The following is a 25,222-nucleotide window of genomic DNA, read 5'->3' as shown; positions in this document are numbered from 1 at the left end:
TCGTTGAAGCGGGGCAGGTTTTGCGCAAGACTGCGGGAATTGCTGATCTTCATGTACTATTCCCGGGAAATCTTCCGTTGTGGATGATATCTAAATCGAGTCTAAGCGTTAATCGAAATCCGTGGTAGTGTGACGCTGTGAGAAGTGTATGAACGGGTTTGTCACGAAGGAAATGGAGTTCGCAGATTGGCAAAATAAACACGGGTAAATGTGTAGGATAAGCCACAGTATTTACATTTCGTTTGTTATCATGTTATTTTACTAATCTCTCAGCTCATGAACAGTCTCAGTCCGTTGGGAACGCGAGATGCTACTGCGAAGTGTCTAATCTGCGCTAGCAGTGCTAACGCTAGCTAATCCAGAATTTCGGTTTAGGAGGACTGCTAATCAGTTTGCTAGCGCGTTAGGTACTTTGTCAACAAAAGATAATGATAGCTAAGCTAACGCTATATTAACTACACGATATCGCGTAAGGCCTGTTATGTCGATGGCCTACTCGCTATCGCTAATTTATGACGATTTAGCGATCTCTCCTCATTAACACTCAGTACCACGTTAGGTTGTTTAACTAAGTCAAACATTTAACGAGTTAGCTAGCGTTAGCGTTAGCCTTGCGGCTGGAACTCCGAACTTCCACTTGGCAGTAACACGTCTAAACATGTAGAGGGTTGTTGTTGTGTTTGACCAGGTTAGATACGAATCTGAAATATGTAGGACAGTATTATATCAGTATTTTCACGTATTTTTAAACAGGAGTCATTGTTATTAACAGTATTTTTATTTTGAGTCATTTTTCAGATATTAGGTTACGTTGATACAGTGTTGATACAGAGATTGCATAAACTTTGAATTAAACAAACCTTTGAAAATATGATTTGTAATTTATGACAGGCAGGGTTTGACGTGTCAACGATAAAAGTTCTTATGCGATAAGCCAGAACAGTGTCCATTGCAAGTTCGTTGTATTAATAACAAAAACATAAGCTAAGTGGGAATTCCGCTAATGTTTCACCATTTTGCATAATTCAGTCTTCGAGATGTCACTCAGGGCTGAAGTTCCCCAACGCATCTTACCTTAAAGATTACTCTTATATGGCAGAGCGAGCATCACATTGAACACTTTCTCCTAGTTAAAATGATCTTGACGTGCTTTGCTTGTGAGAAACGGTTTATGTGGAATGATAAATTCAATAGAAAAAGTATTTTCCTTACAGTAGTAGTAATAGGTATCAGGGGCCACAATGATAATATAGCAGATTATAGTCATATTTACTGTCCACATGATCAATGTACACACGTGTCTTTTGAGTTGTATATGTAACACTGATAGTGGCAATATACGTTAAATATCAGGGGATTGTTTGCATATTTTTCTGCATTAGAACGCTCTGTATGTACCTTGCTGCTGTAAATGGATATTTAAAAAAATTATTTAAGGCCCGTTTTATTTCAAGACATGTAAAACGATGTCTCAAGTGTCAAGTACTTTATTCATATTTCATGTAATAGTTTTCTACGAGGGAGCTTTTAGAGGCATTAAATGCTTCACATGTCTGGTTACCATCACCAACACCTTGAACCATTCTGTCTCAGTGGGTTTCTCCAAAATTGTGCTTTCCGCATCAGACCTCTTGGAATGACTCCGTTCTTACTGGTTGAATAATGCTGATGTTTTGAAATATGGTGGAATTCCCTTACACAAGTACCTTGTCCAGGTTCAGTGCAAATGAGTGAACTGTTTTATGAAACAGTGCTGCATATTAAGATACTATTTAAGTATGAGTAGGCAGAGGACCAGTTGTACTTTTCTCTGATTCTGTATTCAGCTTTCTCTTTTCTGTTTGTCTGAGATTAACTGTGCAGAAAATAAAAAATCTTATCTCTCATATTCAGGTTCTAGATGTCTGACGACCTTTATGAGAAGTTCCTTGCTCCTGAGGAACCTTTTCCTTTGCTGTCACAGCGGGGAAACCTCAGTGAAGATGGCACACTGGATGTCAGTGACTTTGGCTGTCAGCTGTCCTCTTGTCACAGGACAGATCCTCTGCGTCGCTTTCACAGCAACAGGTATGGCAGTGTTTATATTTTACACTTCATGCAGTCTGCAGCAGTAGGTCTGCAGTAATAGTTGAGATATGACAGTCTCCGAGTACATCTATTCTTAATCCCAGTGATGGAGCTTCTTGACAGCCAATATAAAAATTATCCTGTTTCCTTTAACCATTTTTGTACTGACTAATCTTTCAGTTGATACTCAATTTTTAGTTGAGTGTTTCCATTCCTGCAAATGTACCAATGACAGAGTAGGGAATTTCATTGTTGTTCACGGCCATGACAGTAGTGTGGATTACTGTAGCCAACATCACTAGTTCAGGCTGCAACTGCTGATGTCCATGGCTAGCATGGTTTGAACAGCTTCCTGATAGATTTCACTGTAGCCATGCTAGATGTATAATTAATCAGTGAAAGTAACTGATTCTGTGGACATAACCGTGATTGACACTAAGAATAAAGCTAATTAGGGATGTCCAATCTTTTTTTGAAACATCCCTCATCTTATTCCTTTGTTATTTTTCTAGTTTGGCCCTTCAAACCACCTCTAGTAGTGCAGGGAGTAACCCAGCTGTTTGTGGACTTTATGTTGCTATGATGGAATTTTGCTACTATTGCCCTGTAGTTCAGGTACAGCTTTTAAAGCAGTATCGCCAGCAATTTTGGCAGACAGTGCTGGACAGTGCTTGTGGGAGCGATGTGGATAAATCAACAATCAGCAAACTATCAAAAAGCACAGCAAAGTTGAATACTCTAGTACCCCTCAAGATCATCCACAAGCTGTAGGAACAAGAGCAGGAGAGTTAAAATGAGGAAAGGGTTGGTTCAGGATGTGTAAACCCTGTGCCCAAAATAAAATAATGTTATTGCATTACTAAAAGTCATAAACAATAAAATGTACTGCTAAATGAAAAAAAAAATCTTTCGTTAGGGTCAGATTTGAGCAAATAAGACACATTTTCATGATTAACCACACAAAAAATGTGATAAATTTATTTTAAACATTTGACAGTTAGTTGTCACATAATCCTAAACTTGCTAGCCTTTTTTTTTGCAACCCATGTATTTTGATCACAGTTATGAGGTGTACATAAATGATGTAAGTATTCCAGTAGAATAAAATAAGCACCAATTTATATTTTATTTTCTTATTATGCAATATAATGCATGTACTGTAAAGAAATGGGTAAAATAGTACTGCAGAGTCACGTTACTTTAGTCAGCCATAAATTGTGTAGATAAGCTCAGGTTGCAGTATAGTAGTTATAGAAAGGATAAGAGCCAGGATGAGAGCAGTAAATTAATCAATCAGTCAGACAGACAACCTTTATTTTCACTCAGAAAAACATTGAGAGTGACCCACGTGTTTGATATAGCTGAATATTTACAACATTAAAGGGGTTGACAAAGAAATTAAGTAGAATTCAATCAAGTTAAACTAAAATGAACAAAACTGCATAAACAAACAGAAAAATCAGATAAGATAAATGGCAAAAGAATTAGAACAGTTAAGATTAGATTAAGAAGGAGAAATATAAAATTAAACCAAGATAATAAACCGGTTATTAATTTTAGCACAACAGGATGAATAGGCAAACTAAAAATGAAAACAGTAAAAGGAGTATAAAAGGTATAATATATACATTACTCACAAAAAGTTGGGGATATTTGGCTTTTAGGTGAAATTTTTGTAAAATGTAAAAAGTTCATGCTACAGTGATATTATAAAAGTAGGGCATTTAAGTAAAAGTATACATTGTTTGAGATTAGGAAATTACCAATTTATTGAAAGTGTGTGTGTGTATATGAGATGATAAAATTAAATAAGATGGTCAAAGGAAAAGTTCAACTCAAGTAAAATAGCTATAGGCTAAAAGTTTAAAATGTTTAAAGTGATTGATAGCCTATTAGTGCCCTTAACCAACTAAATTACGTAATACATGCACAAGGGCGGGGGTTGGGAATTGGGTTTCCCGGGTGAGTCACCAAGGTGTTGGATGAGAAGATTAATTGGTTGTATTGTTTAGTTTGCATGTTCTTTCTGTGTCTGCGTGGGTTTCCTCCGGGTTCTCCGGTTTCCCCCCACAGTCCAAAGACATGCAGTCAGGCCATTTGGACATGCTCCGTTGCCCTTAGGTGTGAGTGTGTTTGTGATTGTGTATGTCTATCTGTCTGTCTGTCTGTCTGTCTGTATGCCCTGCGATGGACTGGCGACCTGTCCAGGGTGTATCCTGCCTTCCGCCCAATGACCGCTTGGATCGGCTCCTTTTTTTTGGTAGCAAAGATGTCGAATAGCCACAGAGAACTGTTACTAGCAGAAACACTGGCCCACAACACACATTGTACTTTGTCTAGTCAATCTGCCTGGGCTATTTCTACATTCTGGGCAGTGCTGAGAGGTATCCCATTTGTAGGCATCTGTGAGGTAGCAATTTCATGGGTTGTTGTAGCCAGCTTTACTTTCGGCCCCATTTTTGCGGCTTTGTTGATATTTCTCATCCACTGTGCTTTTCTTTATTTCTGGTGGTCAATAAAAACACAACAGAAACTAGTTTTGAACGTACCTGTAGTTCTAAACATTCTGTATTACCTCCAGAGTTGTCTGTTACTTGGAATTGACCAGAAAACACATTAGCCTTCTCAGATTAAGCCTACTGTCCAGCAGATACATTGTATGTCCAAACATATCCAGACACACCTTTTGGTTAGTAAATTCAACTGCATTAAGGTGCACCCAAGGCTAACACGGGTATTCAGTTGCACACACTCAGTTTGTTTAGACTCCATACACAAGTATTTCTAGTATAATGGGATGATCTGGAGTGGCTGCACTTAAGGTCTAAGGTCATCATACCAAATGTCAAGCATCACCTCGATTGGCAAAATGTTATTTTCAGTGATCTTGCAGAGCAACATTCAGTCCTTTTAAGAAATGTTGTCTTTCATGACCCATAAGTAATCATTCAACATCAGTTCCTGGCAGATCAGGACTGCATAATGTTCCAGCATTGTGGAAAGCCTTCCAAGAAGAGTAGAGGCTGTTGCTGTAGTGAATGGGGTAGATATTCCTCATTAAAACCATTGAGTTTAGAAGAAAAGCTGGATAAACAGGTGTCTACAAACTTTTGGATATATGTATTTCAGTACTTCAGTGACACAGTCTTAACAGCTGAGTATATTCCACGAACATACTGTTTTCCAAATCAAACACTTTGCTGTTGTTTTTAGATGGAACCTAACTTCATGTGGCACAAGTGTGGCCAGCTCAGAATGCAGTGAGGAACTCTTCTCTTCTGTGTCTGTGGGGGATCAAGAAGACTGCTACTCTCTCCTGGATGACCAGGAGCTCACCTCCTTTGACCTCTTCCCAGAGGGCAGTGTCTGCAGTGATGTGTCTTCTTCCATTAGCACGTACTGGGACTGGTCAGACAGTGAATTTGAGTGGCAGGTAAGAACTTGGGAAAGGGACAGCTCTGTTTATATTTGCTTATGTTTGTCCAAGACAATGATGGAGGTTCGAACAGATGTCATGCAACAAAAAAGGTTACCGGAGAACTTGTAACAATACAATTCAAGCTGAGCTAACAATTGCAGGGTGTGAAGGCTGTGTAATTGTAGGCCGCTGATGTACAGGAACTGGTCTAATTCTTCCATCAGAAAGAATGCAGCAATCCAGAGGTCTAGATCCACTTTGAATAATGATTTATTTCTATAAAAGATACAAATAAAGGGAGTTGACAAATCAACCTGATTTCAAAAGTCAGCATAGAGTGAACCACATTAACCATGCAATACTAGAGCCAATGGCCTCTGTATAGAATTAAACAAATTATTGCTACATTACCCATTAGATATGTAACATCACAACTATAGCCTTTAGTAGCGAAAGAAGCTAAATAATACAAAAGCTAGCAATACTACTGACTGTTGCTGCAGGTTTTGTACAGGGAGAAAGTGGGCCCATGACAGACAGGGTTTTAAGCCTATGAATGTTATGCTATGTTATGAAGATGCTAGTGTGTTAGATGAGCATTACAATAGTCCTACTGAAGTGTAAAGAGGGGAGCTATAATGATATGAGATCTCATTATATGGATTTTACCACACATGGAAACCAAATCTTCCATTAATGTGATATACATTATAAAAAACAGTGAACCACAAACAGCCCCTACTACCATTTCAAATTAAACAGCGTACATATTTCTTATAAATGCAAGAAAACAGAATCATACAGTAATTCTTACTCGTACAGTGATGTACATGATATGCTTGTGTTTATAAATGTAGAATCCAAAACTGACAGTTTTTAATTGTTGTTTTTTTCCATTTTATTTATTTCCCTATTTTTTTGTTTACTTACTTAATTAGTTATCTTTTTTATTCTTTCTCAGAATTGATCATTTTTCTATATGATGTCATAAACATATTTGTCATATATCTGTTCAGTGTAATTTTGCAAGCCTGATGCTCAAGTGTCATACTGCATTGAAACTTGTATTAAAGGTTCATGCCGCTTACTAGATTCTCTGCATCTTTTGGTGATATTATGGACTGTAGATGATGAAATCCCTAAATTCCTAGCAATTGAGAAACGTTGTTCTTAAACTGTTGGACTATTTGCTCACACAGTTGTTCACAAAGTGGTGAACCTCGCCCCATCCTTGCTTGTGAACAAACCTTTCAGGGATGCTCCCTTTATACCCAATCACGACACTCACCTGTTTCCAATTAACCTGTTCACCTGTGGAATGTTCCAAACAGGTGTTTTTTGAGCATTCCTCAACTTCCCCAGTCTTTTGTTGCCCCTGTCCCAACTTCTTTGGAATGTGTTGCAGGCATCAAATTAAAAAAGAGTGAATATTTGCAAAAAATAATAAAGCTTATCCATTTGAACATGAAATATCTTGTCTTTGTAGTGTATTCAATTGAATATAGGTTGAAAAGGATTTGCAAATCTTCATTTTCTTGCAAATCTTTTTTATTTGTTTTATTTATGAATTACACAATTCAAAGAAATTGGGGTTTTGTGTGTGTGTGTGTGTGTGTGTGTGTGTGGTTCATTATATCAAGGGACTCACACTTGTTTATTCTCAGTTGCCAGGAAGTGACATTGCCAGTGGTAGTGATGTGCTCTCTGACATCATACCCAGCGTACCAAGTTCACCCTGCCTTGTTTCAAAAAGAAAGAACAAATCTCATGGGAACCTGGATGAATTGCCCTGGAGTGCCATGACCAATGATGAACAGGTGTGGCTTTAAATAATGCTGTGCATCTGCCAGAAACTTTTAATACACCATTTATGAATGTTTCTAAATTCAGCATGAAGAACTACTGCTTTGTATTATCTAAACATTTAATTATTTTTTTTTAATTGTCAGGTGGAGTATATTGAATACCTGAGCCGAAAAGTGAGTACTGAGATGGGACTACGGGAGCAGCTTGACATAATTAAAATAATCGACCCAAGTGCTCAGATATCTCCAACAGACAGTGAATTCATCATTGAGCTGAATTGCCTCACGGATGAAAAGCTGAAACAGGTCAGTGGAAATGAAAAATATATGTCACTTACTATAATACACTGAAAATTGGACAAAATCATAATCCTGTAATTTGAAATAACTAAATAAATAACAAAACAAAACAGAAAAAAACAACAGTGGAGGGCAAGTCTGTCTGCCAGCAACAGAAATAGAAGTTTGTGGCATGTTTGTGGCATAAAATGTTTGTGGCAAAAAATGTCAGCTTGGAAGTCTTCCCATTGTAACCTTAACCAGAAAATAAACAAGCAAGAATTTACGGGAATCATTGTATCAGTAACAGTCTGTAACATTTTTTAAATATCATATAACTTTCAAATATGAAGTGGTACTATATTACTATTGTACCTCTCTAAAATACACAGAGCTATATATGAGAAATTGTGAGGCATATATTTGTGTCTTCTAGGTGAGGAACTATATCCGGGAGCACAGTCCGCGGCAGAGGCCTGGCAGCACACGAGACAGCTGGAAACGGAGTGTGGCGAGCAGTGGTAGTGCCAGTGGTGTAAGTGCCCACAGCAGCAGCAATGCCAGCATGGTGAGCAGTGCCAGCAGCAGCACTGGCTCCACAGGGTCCAACTCCTCCACAAACATCAGCCGTGCTCACAGTGATGGCAACCTGGCCACTGCGGCAGAGCGCATCCGAGACTCAAAGGTATGCTCGAACGTGTTTGTGTATGTAGAATTTTTCTTATGCCAGTTTTAACAGTGAAACAGCAGTGAAAAGGTAAGGTTGAGGTAAACCCATAGAGTTAAATCTGTATTATGCTTTTTGACTAAAACTGTTTTATGGAACCAAGCAAACAGGACTGTGGGAAGCTGAATGTATGCCACCACAAAGGCGCCAGCAGAAATTAGCATGTGTGTCTAGCCATATAAGTTCGTCATCTTATTAGGAAACATTTGAACTTGCCAAATTTCACTATATTTCTATATTCACTATATTATTTAGGTCTTTAAAGTATACACACACACACACACACACACACACATGTTTTTTAAACCTCTTATCCTTCTGGGCCTTGGGGAACTTCACATATGGGTTTATGCTAAACTTTATGTGCCTCTGGTCAAATGACATGTTTTGTTATTTATTTTATTTTTTATTTTGTTGTTTTTATTTTTAGCGTAAGTGGGCATACACTACATGATGTGTAAAAACTTCAGTACCACACACTTAATGCCAGTCTTTTATAGAGCATCTTTTCTTTTTGTGCAAGGGTTTGCACACTATATGACAAGACAAAAAGAGGGTATTGAAAACAGAGTTTTGGCTTGACTTATTTTATCATTAAAGCATGTAATTTGACTGAGGGTACAAGGTTTGTTTTGATGGTCTTTCTTTTACACATTCTTTGTACAGAAACGTTCTAAGCAGAGGAAATTGCAACAGAAGGCTCTGCGTAAAAGGCAGCTGAAAGAGCAGAGACAGGCTCGCAAGGAAAGACTCAGTGGTCTGTTCCTTAATGAAGAGGTCCTGTCGCTCAAAGTCACTGAGGAGGAAGACCATGGTGATGATGTTGATGTCTTGATGTGACAAGAGTGAATTAGTCAGTGCTCCCTCTAAGCCTTGATTCTGGCGCTCTTTCTGTTAGTCATCTCTCTTCTATCACTTTTTAATGTTGAAAGTCTTAATCAGTCTGAAACATGAATAACAAAAGCAAATTTAGTACCAACAACTTAATCAAAGAGAAAACTTGTACCATGTTGCAGTAAACCCGTTTTTGAATGAACTTTAAAAAGTATAGAGCCATGTCTTTACATGCCCATGTTTATATATAAAAACAAACAAAAAAAACCCACCCGTTTCAGTTATCAATCCCCACATTTTCTATCTCAGTTATACACATGTTTATAACATCAGGCATAGAGGGAACACTGAAAACTAAATGCTTACAAAGTCATTGCCTCCATTGTGAATTGGTGATATGATTAAAAAAAAAGTTTTGATGCATTTGCTTTTGTGTAAAGAATGAGTGTCCTGCTCGTTATATAAATTTGGTAAAGTTTGTGGAGTTTGACACTTCTAATCAGTTTCAAGAGGAGCTTATTTTGTTTTTTTCTTTGTTCAGTTTGTTTTCTTGGAGGAATTGCAATGTGGTCTAATTTAAAAAAGTATTTACTAATGTAGGTAGCCTACATGACCAGGTTTTATCTTAGTGTTAAATAGTAGTCAAGAGGCTACTGTAATTTTTACATTATCACTCCTGATGTTTTTGTATCTTTATTTCTGTCATAATTTGTGTTGAAGCACTTAAGGAACTCAATCAAAAATCTCACGTCAATCAAGTAGGCCCTCTTCTTTCATCACAAATCATTTAAAAAATGAATCCTAAAGTTTGAGTGTGTGAAACACTCACCATTCGTGGTTCCTGAGGTGCGTTTTTTTTTTTTTTTCAACATTTTTGTATTGTGCAGTACAGTGCGTGTGTAATTTCAGATATAGTTTCAAGTTTGCAATGGGTAAGTGCATTGGTAACACTAATGGATGGGGAGTGTTTTCTTTATGTTGGAAATATTGATCATTTTAGTTCACTTTGTGATGTTATTCTCTGTCTGCCCTGTGTATGTTTGACCTTTTCAAATCTCTTGTGCATTAGAAACAAGATTCTGCTAGTGCAAATGTCACTATTTCTTAAACGCAGTCGCTCCTGGAATTTTGTACTTGACCAGATTAACTAGGTAATTGCCTTGAGATCTCTTGAGATAAACCAACAGCAGCAGACAGATTTCTGTAAATACTGTACCTAGAAAAAGCCATTTTAAAGCTTTGTCACAGCAAGACTAAAACTATATATACATAGTTTTCCTGAAATCCTGCTGAATTAATGCTACAGTGTTTTATAAAGCTTTGTGTCAAAGGCATTAAAACTGTTTTTCAGTAGTGTAAAAATATTTTCAGTGGTGGTGCTCCAGTCAGAGTGGTCTGGTTGCAGCTGGCAAAACTTAGAAATTTCTGAACTTAGAGATCTTTTTCGAAGTCTGCAGATTTTTCAGATTTTCTGCGTAATTACATTGTTGAGTTGTAAATGGTTATTTAGAGTGGTTTGATATGAAATGTGCTCTGCTACAGAAACTTAATCAGTCAAAATTGTTCACAGTGGTGGTGATGGGAACCAGTTGCCTAAAGCATTTAATATCACGTGAAATGGTTACAGATACATTGCCTGATGCCTGGGATACGGTGTTGGCCTAGAAACACCTGAAGATTTTTTTTGCTTGTTCTTCTTTTTAGCCACTCCAGGTTCACCACCACTTAAAAACATCTGAGTCAGCAAGTTTCCCTACAGTGCACCATTTCACATCAAACCACTCTGAATGACTTGGTTTACATATTAGTGATTGAATTGTGCAAAGATTTTGAAAAAAAGGTGGAATTCCTCTTTAATCTACTTTGCTGCCCTTTGGGATTATGTCTAAAACACTACTTTTTCCAAAGGACTCAAAATGAAATGCATTCATTACACCAAGAATCTGTATGTACAGAGTGTGATTTAAATTGTTTTATCCATACTAAATTGTAATACTTTATGATTGTAATAACATGTAATTATTTTCTTGCCCTAAGAGTTAAAAAGAACTAATATTGACCATTACGTTCTTCACAGCTTGTTATATGTCATTTAATGGTCTCCTCCACAATACAGAGGCAACATGGAGGGTCTGGGCGTAGCTTTCACAGAAATTTGCAGGTGTGCATGCATTGCGAAACAATGTGTACTGCATTTTTCCTGAAAATGAAACTCTAATATCAAAACGTAATTGATAAAGCTCTAAAGACCCTAATGTGTTCCTTCATCTGCTGTAAGAGAAAGACGTGCTGCGTTTTCATACTTACAGTGCAGTTGAGCTTTAAACGTTGTTGCAGGGTCCAGCAAGAACTCAAATAAAGAATGGAAGCGTCTCATGCTCGGTCTCATCATTCAAGCTTGAATGCTAAAGCTATGTAGGTTGTCCACCCATTCACTGACATTTCAAGCAGTGTTTCAGCTTGGAATCAGAATACAGCTTGTTTGCATACACGAGTTTAGGGACATAAAACCACAGATGTCATAAGGTGAAGAAATAAAATTTAAGGGAAATGGGGCCCTTTAAAAGTTTTATGGATGCTTGTTGAATGCAATATACACTGCAATTAGCAAGATACACTCAAAAAGGAGTGGTTCTGCAGGTGAGGACCACAGACCACTTCTCAGTACCTTTGTGCTTTCTGGCTGATGTTTTGGTCACTTTTGAATATTGGTGGTGCTTTCACACTCGTGGTAGCATGAGACGGACTCTACAACCCACACAAGTGGCTCAGGTAGTGCAGCTCATCCAGGATGGCACATCAATGCGAGCTGTGGCAAGAAGGTTTGCTGTGTCTGTCAGCGTAGTGTCTGGAGGCTGGAGGCGCTACCAGGAGACGTGGAGGAGACCGTCGGAGGGCAACGACCCAGCAGCAGGAGGGTTTTTTGTGCAAGGAGGAGGTCAGCCAGAGCCCTGCAAAATGACCTCCAGCAGGCCACAAATGTGCATGTGTCTGGACAAACGGTTAGAAACCGACTCCATGAGGATGGTATGAGGGCCCGACATCCACAGATGGGGGTTGTGCTCACAGCCCAACACCGTGCAGGACGCTTGGCATTTGCCAGAGAACACCAGGATTGGCAAATTCTCCACTGGCGCCCTGTGCTCTTCACAGATGAAAGAGGGTTCACACTGAGCACATGTGACAGACGTGACCGAGTCTGGAGACTCTGTGGAGAGCGATCTGCTGCTTGCAACATCCTTCAGCATGACCGGTTTGGCAGTGGGTCAGTAATGGTGTGGGGTGGCATTTCTTTGGAGGGCCGCACAGCCCTCCATGTGCTCGCCAGAGGTAGCCTGACTGCCATTAGGTACCGAGACGATATCCTCAGACCCCTTGTGAGACCATATGCTGGTGCGGTTGTCCCTGAGTTCCTCCTAATGCAGGACAATGCTAGACCTCATGTGGCTGGAGTGTGTCAGCAGTTCCTGCAAGATGAAGGCATTGAAGCTATGGACTGGCCCGCCCGTTCCCCAGACCTGAATCCGATTGAGCACATCTGGGACATCATGTCTCGCTCCATCCACCAACGCCACGTTGCACCACAGACTGTCCAGGAGTTGGCGGATGCTTTAGTCCAGGTCTGGGAGGAGATCCATCAGGAGACCATCCACCACCTCATCAGGAGCATGCCCAGGCATTGTATGGAGGTCATACAGGCACGTGGAGGCCACACACAATACTGAGCCTCATTTTGACTTGTTTTAAGGACATCACATCAAAATGCATCAGCCTGTAGTGTGTTTTTCCACTTTAATTTTGTGTGTGTCTCCAAATCCAGGCCTCCATTGGTTAATAAATTTGATTTCCATTGATGATTTTTGTGTGATTTTGTTGTCAACACCTTCAACTTTGTACAGAAAAAAGTGTTCAATGAGAATATTTCATTCATTCAGATCTGGGATGTGTTATTTGAGTGTTCCCTTTATTTTTTGTGAGCAGTATAGATTATTATCTATAGCATCTCATTTATAACAAAGTTAAGATACAGCCTAGCAATGATAACTTAAATAGAATATGTTGATTTCCAAATCCTTCTCAACCTATATTCAATTGAATACACTACAAAGACAAGATATTTAATGTTAAAACGGATAAACTTTATTGTTTTTTGCAAATATTCACTCATTTTGAATTTGATGCCTGCAACACGTTCCAAAGAAGTTGGGACAAGGTGCATGTTTACCACTGTATCACATCACCTTTCCTTTTAACAGCACTCAATAAGCGTTTGGGAACTGAGGACACTAATTGTTGAAGCTTTGTAGGTGGAATTCTTTCCTATTCTTGCTTGATGTACAACTTCAGTTGCTCAACAGTCCAGGGTCTCTGTTGTCCTATTTTGCGCTTCACAATGTGCCACACATTTTCAATGGGAGACAGGTCTGGACTGCAGGCAGGCCAGTCTAGTACACGCACTCTTTTACTACGAAGCCATACTGTTGTAACACGAGCAAAATGTGGCTTGGCATTGTCTTGCTGAAATAAGCAGGGATGTCCCTGAAAAAGACGTTGCTTGGATGGCAGCATATGTTGCTCCAAAACCTGTATGTAACATTCAGCATTAATGGTGCCTTCACAGATGTGCAAGTTACCCATGCCATGGGCACTAACACACCTCCAGACCTTCAGAGATGCTGGCTTTTGAACTTTGCGCTGATAACAATCCGGACAGTCCTTTTTCTCTTTGGCCCGGAGGACACAACATCCATGATTTCCATGATCCAAGTACACTACATCACTTACCTGTGTCTATGAGGAGCATTGTGACTGATGAACTGAACCTGTTGCTGGTGTCACTGAGCATGACATGTTTACATGGCTGTTGTCACAGTAATACGAAGGCATTTATGTCTGTGTTGATCTAGATGAGCCCCACAGGGCAGTGACCAACAAGTTGTCCTGCACAAGGACTCACAAGACATCACTGAAGTTCATTTTATGCCTCAAACCTCTTTGAAGTTTCAGCTAGCTTGCTTTTAGTGAACAGGCAGTATTTCTTTACTTGGAGATGTTCGCTTATCTCTCAAGACTTTCTATGCAGTGCATGGCACAGACGCCTCTCGCCTAGAAGCACTAGGCCTAACTTTTCCTACCTAAGGCTGCCTAGGCCTTAGTTACAATGACTCTATACTCTATTTTAATAATGTCTAAATTAATAATTGCTACAAACCTTTTATTAATAATGACTGAATTGCATTGCTTTACATCTGCAGCTCCTCAAAGTTCCTGTTCAATGCCACTGTGGTGAAGTCAATTAAAGCATACATCAAGCAGCCAGATGATTCACTGTATACCTGCAACAAGAATGCTCTTTGCTACTTAACACAAATATGCTACAGTTGAAAAGAAAGCAAATACCTGGGCTAGGCTGATGAAATCTGCTGCATGTACTTTCGGGGACACTGCTCTCAAGATGGATCATTAGACGGTATTGGAAGAGTTTTTTTTTTTAGCTGCTCAAAGGACGCAAAATGCTCAATGCTGGCATGTATAAGGACACTGAGGTTGGTAACAAGGATACACCCATACAGCATAGAATGAAATCCTACACTGACAAAAAGGAGGTACAAAAAGAATCCCTATTTTCAAGAAGCAGATAAAGAGCAAAAGGATGCTACACAATGTGTTGGTCGATAAGGAGTATGTGCACACTAACCACACTAGCCCCAAGCAGATCTTCTATCTGCATTCACAGCCCTTAGCTGATCTTTAACACAAATTGTAGTTTATTTTGTAACCTTAAACTTTAAAGTTTCTCAGAGTTATATTGCTATTCTGGTTATCACAAACCGTTTCTCCAAGGCATGTCAGTTGGCCCTTCTAAAGTGTTGGCAAACTGCCATAGAGATGATAAAGGCATTGTTCAACCATTTGGCCTCAGACAGATGAATTCAGTTCATGTCTGAAACATTGCTGAACATCAAGGGACTCGACCAAGAATACAGTCAGGGGTTTAAAAAGTACAGAGTAACTGCACATAAGTGAAAGTATCGACAGTATGTCAAATTCTTACCCAAAATACAAGTAGAAGTACGGAGCAAAATATACCTCAGTGATTGTCAGAAATGAAAAACTTAAAACTTAAAATTTAAAAACTTAAAAAAACGTAAATGGTATATCACATAAAAATAAGTGCCAGCACATGCTTTTTATTGTACATTAAAGTATCTTAAATGTATGAGTAAATCACACGGTATGTAACCCAGACCTGCAAATCTGCCTTGTCTTAAAGGAACACACCTGCCAAAATAAGCCAATCACTACACTAAACATGCTTACTCACATCTTACAGCACTGCCGCAGAAGCCTCTGGAGTGGGTTTTTCTGGTTTAGGCTGATAAAAAGGCCTCTTCTAATTATGTGCCTTAAAGGTGAGAGGAACATTTGAAAAACTATAACAGAATTTTTTGGGGGGTTGGCATTTTGATTTTTAATTAAATTTTTTTTTTTTCATTAGCTTGTGAATGCAAATAACATTACTGCTAGGAAGCCAAATGTCTTCTTATAGCTGTATAACTGTAGTAACTGTCTTCAAATAATCATTACAATAGAGAGAATGGATCACTTACATGAGATAAACGACTTGTTAGATGACAACAACAAGCTAAAAGCTAGTTAGCAAAGTAGCTGGATATCTAAATACCTTACCTCAGTTTAGCTTTTTTTTTCTCTGGCTGAAGGGGGTTCCTTCCATTGTCTTTCTTTCTTACAGCTTTCCTAACTACTGGTGGAGAGGGAACATAAATAAGGTAGGGAAAATGAGTCAGGTGTGCCATATCAGTCTATTAGCGGAGGATACGGAGTTCACAATATGAAAGCCATGACCTACATAAAACTTTGCTCTATTGACCGAACATCATGCATAATTGTGACATTTGAATGCTTTCATGGCTGCCTTTTAGAATTTCAAAGAAAATTTCTGGGATGTACCACAACTTTTGAAACTCTATTTTGATTCTGTTTTACTTATTTTTCTGTGTTCAAGAAGAACATCAGGAATTTATTTTTACTAGATCTGAAATTTTGAAGGGATGTAAGCACTCTGTCACTCTTACATTTTCCAAAACAGGAGAACAGAAAATGAAGATGCTTATTGACCATATGTTTCACAAAACAGTGATGATAATAATAAACTTTATTTATTTATTTATACCCTGATATGGTTGGGTTACCAGTTTGAATTTGACTAGTGTGTGAGTGACTGTCTGTGTCTGTCTGTCTGCCCTGCGATGGACTGGCGACCTGTCCAGGGTGTATCTTGCCTTCCGCCCGAAGACTGCTGGGATAGGCTCCATTACCCCCCCGCGACCCTGACGGAGAAGTGGTTTAGAAAATGGATGGATGGATGGATAGTAGAGTTGCTGATGCCTCTCCAAAAATATGCTTAATGTTCTCAATGTGCCTCTCTTTGCTATTATTTAATTGCTTGTTTGCAGTCATCAACAGCCCAATGCTGCAATAATGATCTGATATTTAATTAAAGCTTAAGCAGACAGAGCATATGGACAGTAGCCTACAGCTCTTATACACTAAAAGCATACTCTGTTGCTGAATTATCTTGTTTTATTCAGACAATGTAAAAAAAAGCATTTCCACCAGGAGCAAATTTAACCTGTCTGTCTGTTTTCATGCAGTAGGTACAAATATACATTATATATACACTCACCAGCCCCCTTTTGCCTTCAGAACTGCCTTAATTCTTCATGGCATACTTTCAACAAGGTGTTGGAAACATTCCTCAGAGATTTTGGTCCATATTGACATGATAGTATCATGCAGTTTCTGCAGATTTGTCAGCTGCACATCTATGATGCAAATCTCCTGTTCCACCACATCCCAAAAGTGCTCTATTGCATTGAGATCTGGTGACTGTGGAGGCCATTGGAGTACAATGAACTCATCATCATGTTCAAGAAACCAGTTTGAGATGATATGAGCTTTGTGACATGGTGCATTATCCTGCTGGAAGTAGCCATCAGAAGATGGGTACACTGTGGTCATAAAGGGATCATAAAGGTATTGAGTTTCAGTTTTACAGCTTCTTATATCTTGATTCTTGCCATGACCTTGAAAACAATTGTGGATGTTTCATGGAGCAGACTGCTGTGTCATGTCTGCAGAGACCCATCCATAGCAAAGCACTGTGGTTGGTGGTCAAGCTTTTGAATTAGCATGATATTGATCTTGATATTGAAAAAAGGATAGTTAACCTTCATTAATAGCCAGTATTTTAGTTAAAGTTTGACTGTCTCTGAGAACTCACTGAAATCAGGTTGGCTAATGTGAATCTTTAGACTCTGTACTTTAGTTGTGGATGCAGAATAAAGGAATACAATCATGTTTCAAGTTGTAACATTAATATTTAAGCAGCACAAGTGTAGAAATGCCAAGCCCTTCCTTTGCCACTTTAGCTGGAGTGGTGAAATAGTAATTGAGTTTTTATCACAGCGAAGACAGGCATATAGTATTGAGTCCACAATTATGCACTAATACAGTATAATAGACGCAGCAGAGACGGCTGGCTGCTCTCATAGCCGTTGATTTATCATGAGCCTGTGCTAGGGCAACAGTGGGTGAAGACCCACCATTAAAAAATTTCATAGTGTCAATAACACAACCAATGTGTCTCTCATTAGTCTAATTTTTAAAAAACATTCCAGAAAATCTTTTTTTCTGCCCTGCTTTGTTACTTTGAGATATATATTCATGTATCAAGTTTCACTATTTGGTTTAGTAGATGAGTGAGACGATGTAGAAAACCAGGCAAATGGTGTGTAGGTGTTATTGCAGATACAATCTGGGAATGTATTAGTTGTTTAATCTACATTTACAATTTTTGTAGTTTTCACAAGAGATAATAAAGGAGAATCACCACTGAAAAACTGCTTTAGAAACATTATTGACGAATAGTGACAAATGTTAATCATTCTAATGTAATGATTCCCAGATAAACACTTCTTCAATCTACATACATGAATTTGAATTTGTCATTTTTATTTACATTATTTTGTGGCATGTTTTCTGCATACCTTAAAGATAAGACTTGTTAGATGTGAATGTTGCCAAATAAAACTCTCCTACCCAAAATTGAGACAGCATTATTCACGAGTGATTTAGAACATGTACATTTGATTCTTTATGGCACAGGTTGTTGGTTCTCGGATTCAGAACTATATGTGATTAGCTTTGAAGGCAAAAACGACACCAGCCCTTTTCCTTTGGATAGCTGTGCTCCCTGACTACCTCTTGTGAGATTAATGCATTTAGAATAAATGTTATTTATTCCTTTTTCTTTTCTTTTTTTCTGTTTTGAAAGTCTGTTCTTGCCAGGTAGCCAGGTAGAGAAGAAAAATAGTGTTTTTTCTCATTATTTTGTTTCTGGCAACACCCTATCAAAATTGTCTTGAAATACTTACTTGAGATCTTGAGTCATTATGACAAAAACAAAAATGTCATTATTTCAAGATAAGTCATTACAAGACAGTAAGTCATTATGATGAGATTTTAAGTCTTATTCCAATATAATAAATGGATCTAGTAATGACATAGAAATACTCAGTAAGTACTTATTTTGAGAAAATAAGTAATTATTACAATATAGTAAGTTAATATTTCAAAATATTTCAAAATGCTACATTAATGTTTTGCATAAAAGAGTTCTTAAAGGTTTCTTGCAAAGTGAAATCAATGGTGTTGAGTTAACTTCTGCATATTTCCACCAGTTCTGGTAGCATTAGTGACCTGTCTACTTAAATACATCCCTTAAACTTGATAATTAACAGCAGGTGTGGTAAATTAGAGTAATCATTAAACTGGCTGGACTAAATGCTTGCAGAGCTGGAACTGATGATCTCTGCTGAAGATGTTTACACTGTTTTTCTTGTTGCTGTTGTTGTTGTGTTACTAGACACAGTTCTTAACAAGTGTTATTTTATTATTTTTTTTTGTAACCCAATTTATTCTTATTTCTCTTAATATCTCTTGTGTTCTGTTTATGTCTTGTGAAATCTTACATGCCATATTGTCTCTGCAGTTCTGAGCTGTGGTTATTTCTTTGTTTTATTTCCAGTTAGCCTAGCTAGTTCCGGTGTCAATCCAAGTTCCGGGTTTTCTTCTTAGTTCTTGGTGTTTTATATATTATTTATAAGCCTGGATTCTGAATAATGGATATGGCTAAGATTAACTTGACTGTCACTACCAATGCTCTGTCGTTTGCATATTTATGACCTTGATGCTTGGATTTATCGGTTATTGGAATCTCTACACATACATCAAGCAGCCTCAAGCACTCTATTTGCTGCAAGAAGATGCTGTATTACATGTAGAGAAATGTAATCTAAAAGAAAAAGAAAAGATGCCTGCAAGCCTTAATCAAAATGATGCATGCATGCCTTAACTGGTGAGCACTAAATCATTCTACCCAGTGCTTTCTTCTTTTCTGAGTGCTGGAAATGATGTTTCTGATGTATTTGGTGTAACAGCTGTTGGCTTCTTTCACTACAAGCCACTGAGTGGCAGTAGTGTTATTCAGATAGGTTGGCAATATTTTACCTATGTGAGTCTATGTATGTGACATTAGGCTCACAATACTGAAATATCCAATATCAGGTAAGTATTTGTGCCAATGAGCAGTTTACTCAAACTGAATCTGAATCTGTTTTTTTGGGGGGAGGGGGTATAAGTGGAATTGTGCAGTAGCAAAATGAATATAAAATTAATGGCTTGTCAGCAGAATAAAACACATCAGACACTCTTTTCTGACTCAAAAGTAGGCATGCTGTTACAGCAACAGTCATAAAATTGTGACTTTATTCACAATATACCCCCTGCCATTATTCAATTTCATTAGCTGTCTAAGCCAGCTAGCAGTCCATTTCAACAGAACTGCAGCTGAACTGACCTCTTCTATGTGTGGAATAGTGATCTGCAGCCCATCTCCTTTCTCTCTGTGGTCAGTCCCCTCACACCAGGGGCCATCTCTTCCATTATCTATGGCCTTATCAATAAACCAAAGGGCACAATATCAATCCTACAAGAACTGGGTATTGAGTGCCCAGTGGTTATTAGGATGCAGAATGGTAATCTGATTGTAGGCCCTCAATGAGAGTTCCATAGAGGCACGTGTCTTCTGAGTTTTTCCTTGTCCTTAGGCGTGGAGAAAAAGAAGCTTTGTTGAGATTGGGCTGGGTCACCTGGAAACCCAGGCCAATTTCCTGTCTCAGTTTCAAATTAAAAACTCAGTGTGAATCTGATAGCTTCCTGTCCTTGCATGACAGCTTTTATATTAAATGGTTTACAAGAATCTCATTGTTTGTCATGGGAACAGGTTGTCATGCATATTAATGACACCCAGGTGTGAGTCCCACGATGTTTGCCAATCCAGGCTGCAGTCTTTACAACCAGTGAATATTCAACTACAAGTGTTTTCTGTAATAATTACCACAAAACAGGGCTGTCATTTTTGCCCCTTGAAAGGATTAGCTGACAGCAATCTCAGGTGTCTTTCAACTACTGAGACACCTATCAATCTATTGTTTCTAGCCTTTTTACTGCCTCTTCAGTGTCTTTAGTGGGCAATCAGCAGTTTTCATAAATTCCTACAGAGGATGGATGTTGCAGCATCAATTTAGCTGTCAGTGTCAAAACCATATTAACCATGGTTGTGTAGAATTAAAGCAAAACTTTTAATTATGAAGTATTCATTGCTACACTTACACAGAAACATCTGAGGATTGCTAAATGGCCTTGACTTCATTCATTTTCATTTTCATTCTGAAATAATTTGCAGAAAAAGTAATTAAATACATTTAATTTTGTCTTTCTATTATTATTTTTATTATTTTTAACAAATAATCTGAATATGCTACACATTTCTAGAAAAAGCAACCATTTTTAGCTTAGCAGTCAGCAACATTTCTTTAAAAAAAAACATCCACAGGGGAGTGCTAAAGGGAAATTCTTGTTGCTCCTGTTGCTTTACATCCCCCAACTAAGGTTCATATCTGTGCCACAATTCCAAAGAGTCACGTTTTTGAGGCTGAGACAATCAACGTGCTTGTATATTTGCTCAGGAATGCGTAGGAACAAGAGGTACAAATCTTGGAAGCTTTACATTTTATGTAGCACTTCCCATTGGGCATTTCATGTATGCTGTACTGTCACAAAACAACCCTAAGGAAACAAGGTTTTCATCTTGTAAACACAAGCAGAACTATCTCTGTCTAGCAGAAGAGATCATATAGCAAAATATCTTTTATATGGCTTAAAAGGTGAAGTTATTACACACTTCTATAACTTAAGAGTAGCTTGACCATTTTCTTACTGAATAATAAGCCTGGGATTTTAAGGGGTTAATTTGGCAGACATGAGTGACCAGTTGCTAGATGCCAGTATAAATTATTCTTTTGCTCAGTTGGCACATTCCTGTGTTGTGTCCTTAATTTCAAAAGCCCATCTTTCTTTCAAAGAATTTTGATCCATATCACGTATTGAACATCTAATCCTTTTGTTCTGTACATTTATATGGAGAAATTCTATAATACGTAGAATACATTAATAAGAAGCCTTGAGGACATATTTCAACACTCTTCAGTTGTATTTTGTACTGATTTAACATCAATCAACACAAAATAGCATTTTACAAGCGTAAGACTGGCCACGCAGCTGTGCAGTCTTTGTAGGGTCAAATTCTTTTGCTTAAAAAAAACGAAACTCCTTTAATACACACTATATTGCCAAAAGTATTCACTCACCCATCCAAATCGTTGAATTCAGGTGTTCCAATCACTTCCTGGGCAACAGGCATATAAAACCAAATATTCCACAGTCAACTGTCAGTGGTATTATAACATAGTGGAAGAGATTGGGAACAACAGCAACTCAGCCATGAAGTGGTAAGCCACGTAAAATGACAGTGAGGGGTCAGTGGATACTAAGGCACATTGTGCGCAGAGGTCACCAACTTTCTGCAGAGTCATTCGCTACAGACCTCCAAACTTCATATGGCCTTCAGGTTAGCTCAAAACCAGCATGTAGAGAACTTTGTGGAATAGGTTTCCATTGCCAGCAGCTGCATCCAAGCCTTACATCACCAAGCACAATGCAAAATATCGAATACAAAAGTGTAAAGTGCCGTCACTGCACTCTAGAGCAGTGGAGACGTGTTCGCTGGAGTGACGAATCACGCTTCTCCGTCTGGCAATCCGATGGACGAGTCTGGGTTTGGCAGTTGCCAGGAGAACAGTACTTGACTGACTGCATTGTGCCAAATGTAAAGTTTGGTGGAGGGAGGATTCTGGTGTGAGGTTCTTTTAAAATTGGGCTCAGCCTCTTAGTTCCAGTGAAAGGAATTCTTAATGCTTCAGCAGACCAAGAGACAATTTCATGCTCCCAACTTTGTGGGAACAGTTTGGGGCCCCTTCCTGTTCCAGCATGACTGTGCACCAGTGCACAAAGCAAGGTCCATAAAGACATGGATGAGCGAGTTTGGTGTGGAAGAACATGACTGGCCTGCACAGATGATCAGAGTGGAGACTGGGAGCCAGGCCTTCTCGTCCAACATCAGTGTCTGACCTCTGAAGTGCGCTTCTGGATGCTTTTGGCAATATAGTGTAAGTAATGTGACAAACCCACTCATCTATTCCTTGATAGTGAGTTTATAGTTTGAAGGCAATGCCAAACCCAAAAACAAGACCACAGCATTAAACAGGATAACAATTTTCATAATTGAAAAATGATTAACATGAATGCTGGAAGTGAGTAATGCTTCTGCCTGTGAAATGTAAATTGGAGGTTTCTGCCACAGGGCTGATATGAGAGACGTGACATTCAATTACGATTTTTTTTCTCTTGTGAGCACAATTTGTATCTTGATGAAAATCTTTTTTCCTTCACTTAAGCAGGGCAGGAACCTTAGACAAACTGCATTAGTTCCACACTTTACTCAGTGAAAGTAATGCATTTAAAGTCTAAACATTTAGAGAATGGATTACACAGTCCACTACTGAAAAACAAGTTAAAGATTTCATACAGTCTGGGAATGCTCAGAATGATGGAAACGTTTCCGCCAACTTCAACAGTTTAGTGCTAATAATAAGAAGAAACATACTAGCTAAACAAGAAATCTCAAATACTTGCTGTACCTCTTACTATGGGCCTCTGTAAAATGCCATCAAGAAATGATTATTTGCGATAGAACCAACACAGGAAAACTCAGGAGGGAGGACAAGCTGATCTTGCCCACAAGCCTAAATAAATTAGAGAATAAATAGGGCAAATAATACACAAACAAATGCGAGCACTGTTCATACTTTACAGTATGACATTAGAGACTGGTAATGAACTATGAATGAATCTGGAGGTTAACGGGGCACTGGTGCAGGTCTGATGTTTGTCTCACCAGCTGAGGATGCTGCATGTCTTGTGTAGCCCCCACCTCTAGAGACATATAAGGGACAGTTTAATTACAGATCTAATGCTCCTGAGGAAGCATGTACATGTTAGTGTGGTTTGCTATTACGTTGTTGCTGATGTCTCTACCTCTCTCACTCCCTCTCTCTCTCTCTCTCACACACACACACACACACAGACTATTTCCTTTTCTCTCATACCCTTTCCCCTCTGTCTTTCTTTTACTCTCTCTCTCTCATTTCTTATTCCCTCTCTCATTCTTCCTTTCTTTCATTTTTCTTCCCCCTCTTTCTCTCTGTTACTCATTCTTATTCATTCTCTCCGCTCTCTCTTTCCCTCTTTCTCTCCCACTCTTTTTCTAATCCTCTCTCACCCCCCCTCTCTTGCTCGCTCACTCTCTATCTCTCATACTCTTTCTCTCTCCTCTCCCTCTAATTCCCTCTTCCTCTCTTACACTCTTGCTTTCTCTTTCCCCTTTCTTGTTCCCCTTTCTCTTTCATCCTATCATTGTCTTCTCCCCTTTCTCTCTATCTCTTCATTTTTCTTACTCTCTCTTTCACTCATCCTCTCTCATGCACCCCCATCTCTCTGTCTCTCTGTCTCTCTGTCTCTCTCTCTCTCTCTCTCTCTCTCTCTCTCTCAGACACCTACACATCCACCCACCACGTAAACCTTGATGTGGGAGGCTGAGCTAAATGATGTCCTTAATTCTCTCTCTCTCTACCTCTCACGCCCACCCATGGTGTTTGTGCTGCACTAGTGGAGGCAGAGATGCTGACAGCAGAGGCGCTCCTGTCATGCTGAAGTGATGTGCTTGCCATTACTACAGTGGTGAGTTTTCTCTCTAGTCAAAGAGGAGTTTCTTGTCAACCTCTTTTTTAATACTCTCTTTTAATACCTTTTTGTTTTTACACTTAAAAATCTGTAGCACTACAGGTATTTCTGTATTTTTGCACTTTTTGCAGAGCACATTTGACATGTCCTACTTTTTCACTTTTGCACCTGTTACAGTTATATACCACTTGACTATGTATCACTGTTTTCATTTGTAGTGAAAAATAAAAGTATTGGGACAATGCTGAAGGGTTATTGTGTCATGGTTTTCCAATACTATGTAATGTATATTTTATATTATATTTTATATTATTTACTGTATGTGTTACATTGTATACTTTTATGTCCTGTGTTCCTATTGAGTCAAATCATATCTTGATGCATTAGGAACAATTACCACCAACATGTCCTGTGACAATAAAAAAAAATCATCTGATCAATTTTTGTTTGTGTACCATACTAAAGAATTTATTCCTGGACAACAGAATTCATACGCTCAATTTGATTTCCATTGATGATTTTTGTGTGATTTTGTTGTCAGCACATTCAACTTTGTACAGAACAAGGTATTTCATTCATTCAGATCTAGGATACATAAATACATAAATTACATATATATATATGTACATACACACACACACACACATTAACACACAAGAAGTGATACTGATTCTGATTCTCTGGCACAGCTAATGGATCTAATGTCTCTTAATGTTGTAGCATACAAGTGTCTCTTTACTGGCATTGAATCATATTACTCTTGCAATAATTAATGCAGAGGCAGTGGGAGGACACTTGCAGCACAGG

General features: G+C 38.5%; 1 protein-coding gene across 1 annotated transcript; it reads left to right on the top strand.

The window, feature by feature from the left end:
* The first annotated feature begins 31 nt into the window (after positions 1-31).
* Positions 32-11,506, top strand: fam199x (family with sequence similarity 199, X-linked). The gene is made up of 7 exons (XM_017713382.2): positions 32-204; positions 1,894-2,067; positions 5,281-5,500; positions 7,150-7,302; positions 7,435-7,596; positions 8,006-8,254; positions 8,963-11,506. Exons 2-7 carry the CDS (start codon positions 1,901-1,903, stop codon positions 9,134-9,136), a joined length of 1,125 nt encoding a protein of 374 aa, XP_017568871.1. The 5' UTR covers positions 32-204; positions 1,894-1,900; the 3' UTR covers positions 9,137-11,506.
* Positions 11,507-25,222: the final 13,716 nt, after the last annotated feature.

Source organism: Pygocentrus nattereri, chromosome 8 (assembly GCF_015220715.1).
Source record: "Pygocentrus nattereri isolate fPygNat1 chromosome 8, fPygNat1.pri, whole genome shotgun sequence".
NCBI classification, from domain to species: Eukaryota; Metazoa; Chordata; class Actinopteri; order Characiformes; family Serrasalmidae; genus Pygocentrus; species Pygocentrus nattereri.
The sequence above is the reverse complement of the archived record's forward strand: the minus strand, read 5'-3'. Positions and strand labels throughout refer to the sequence as shown.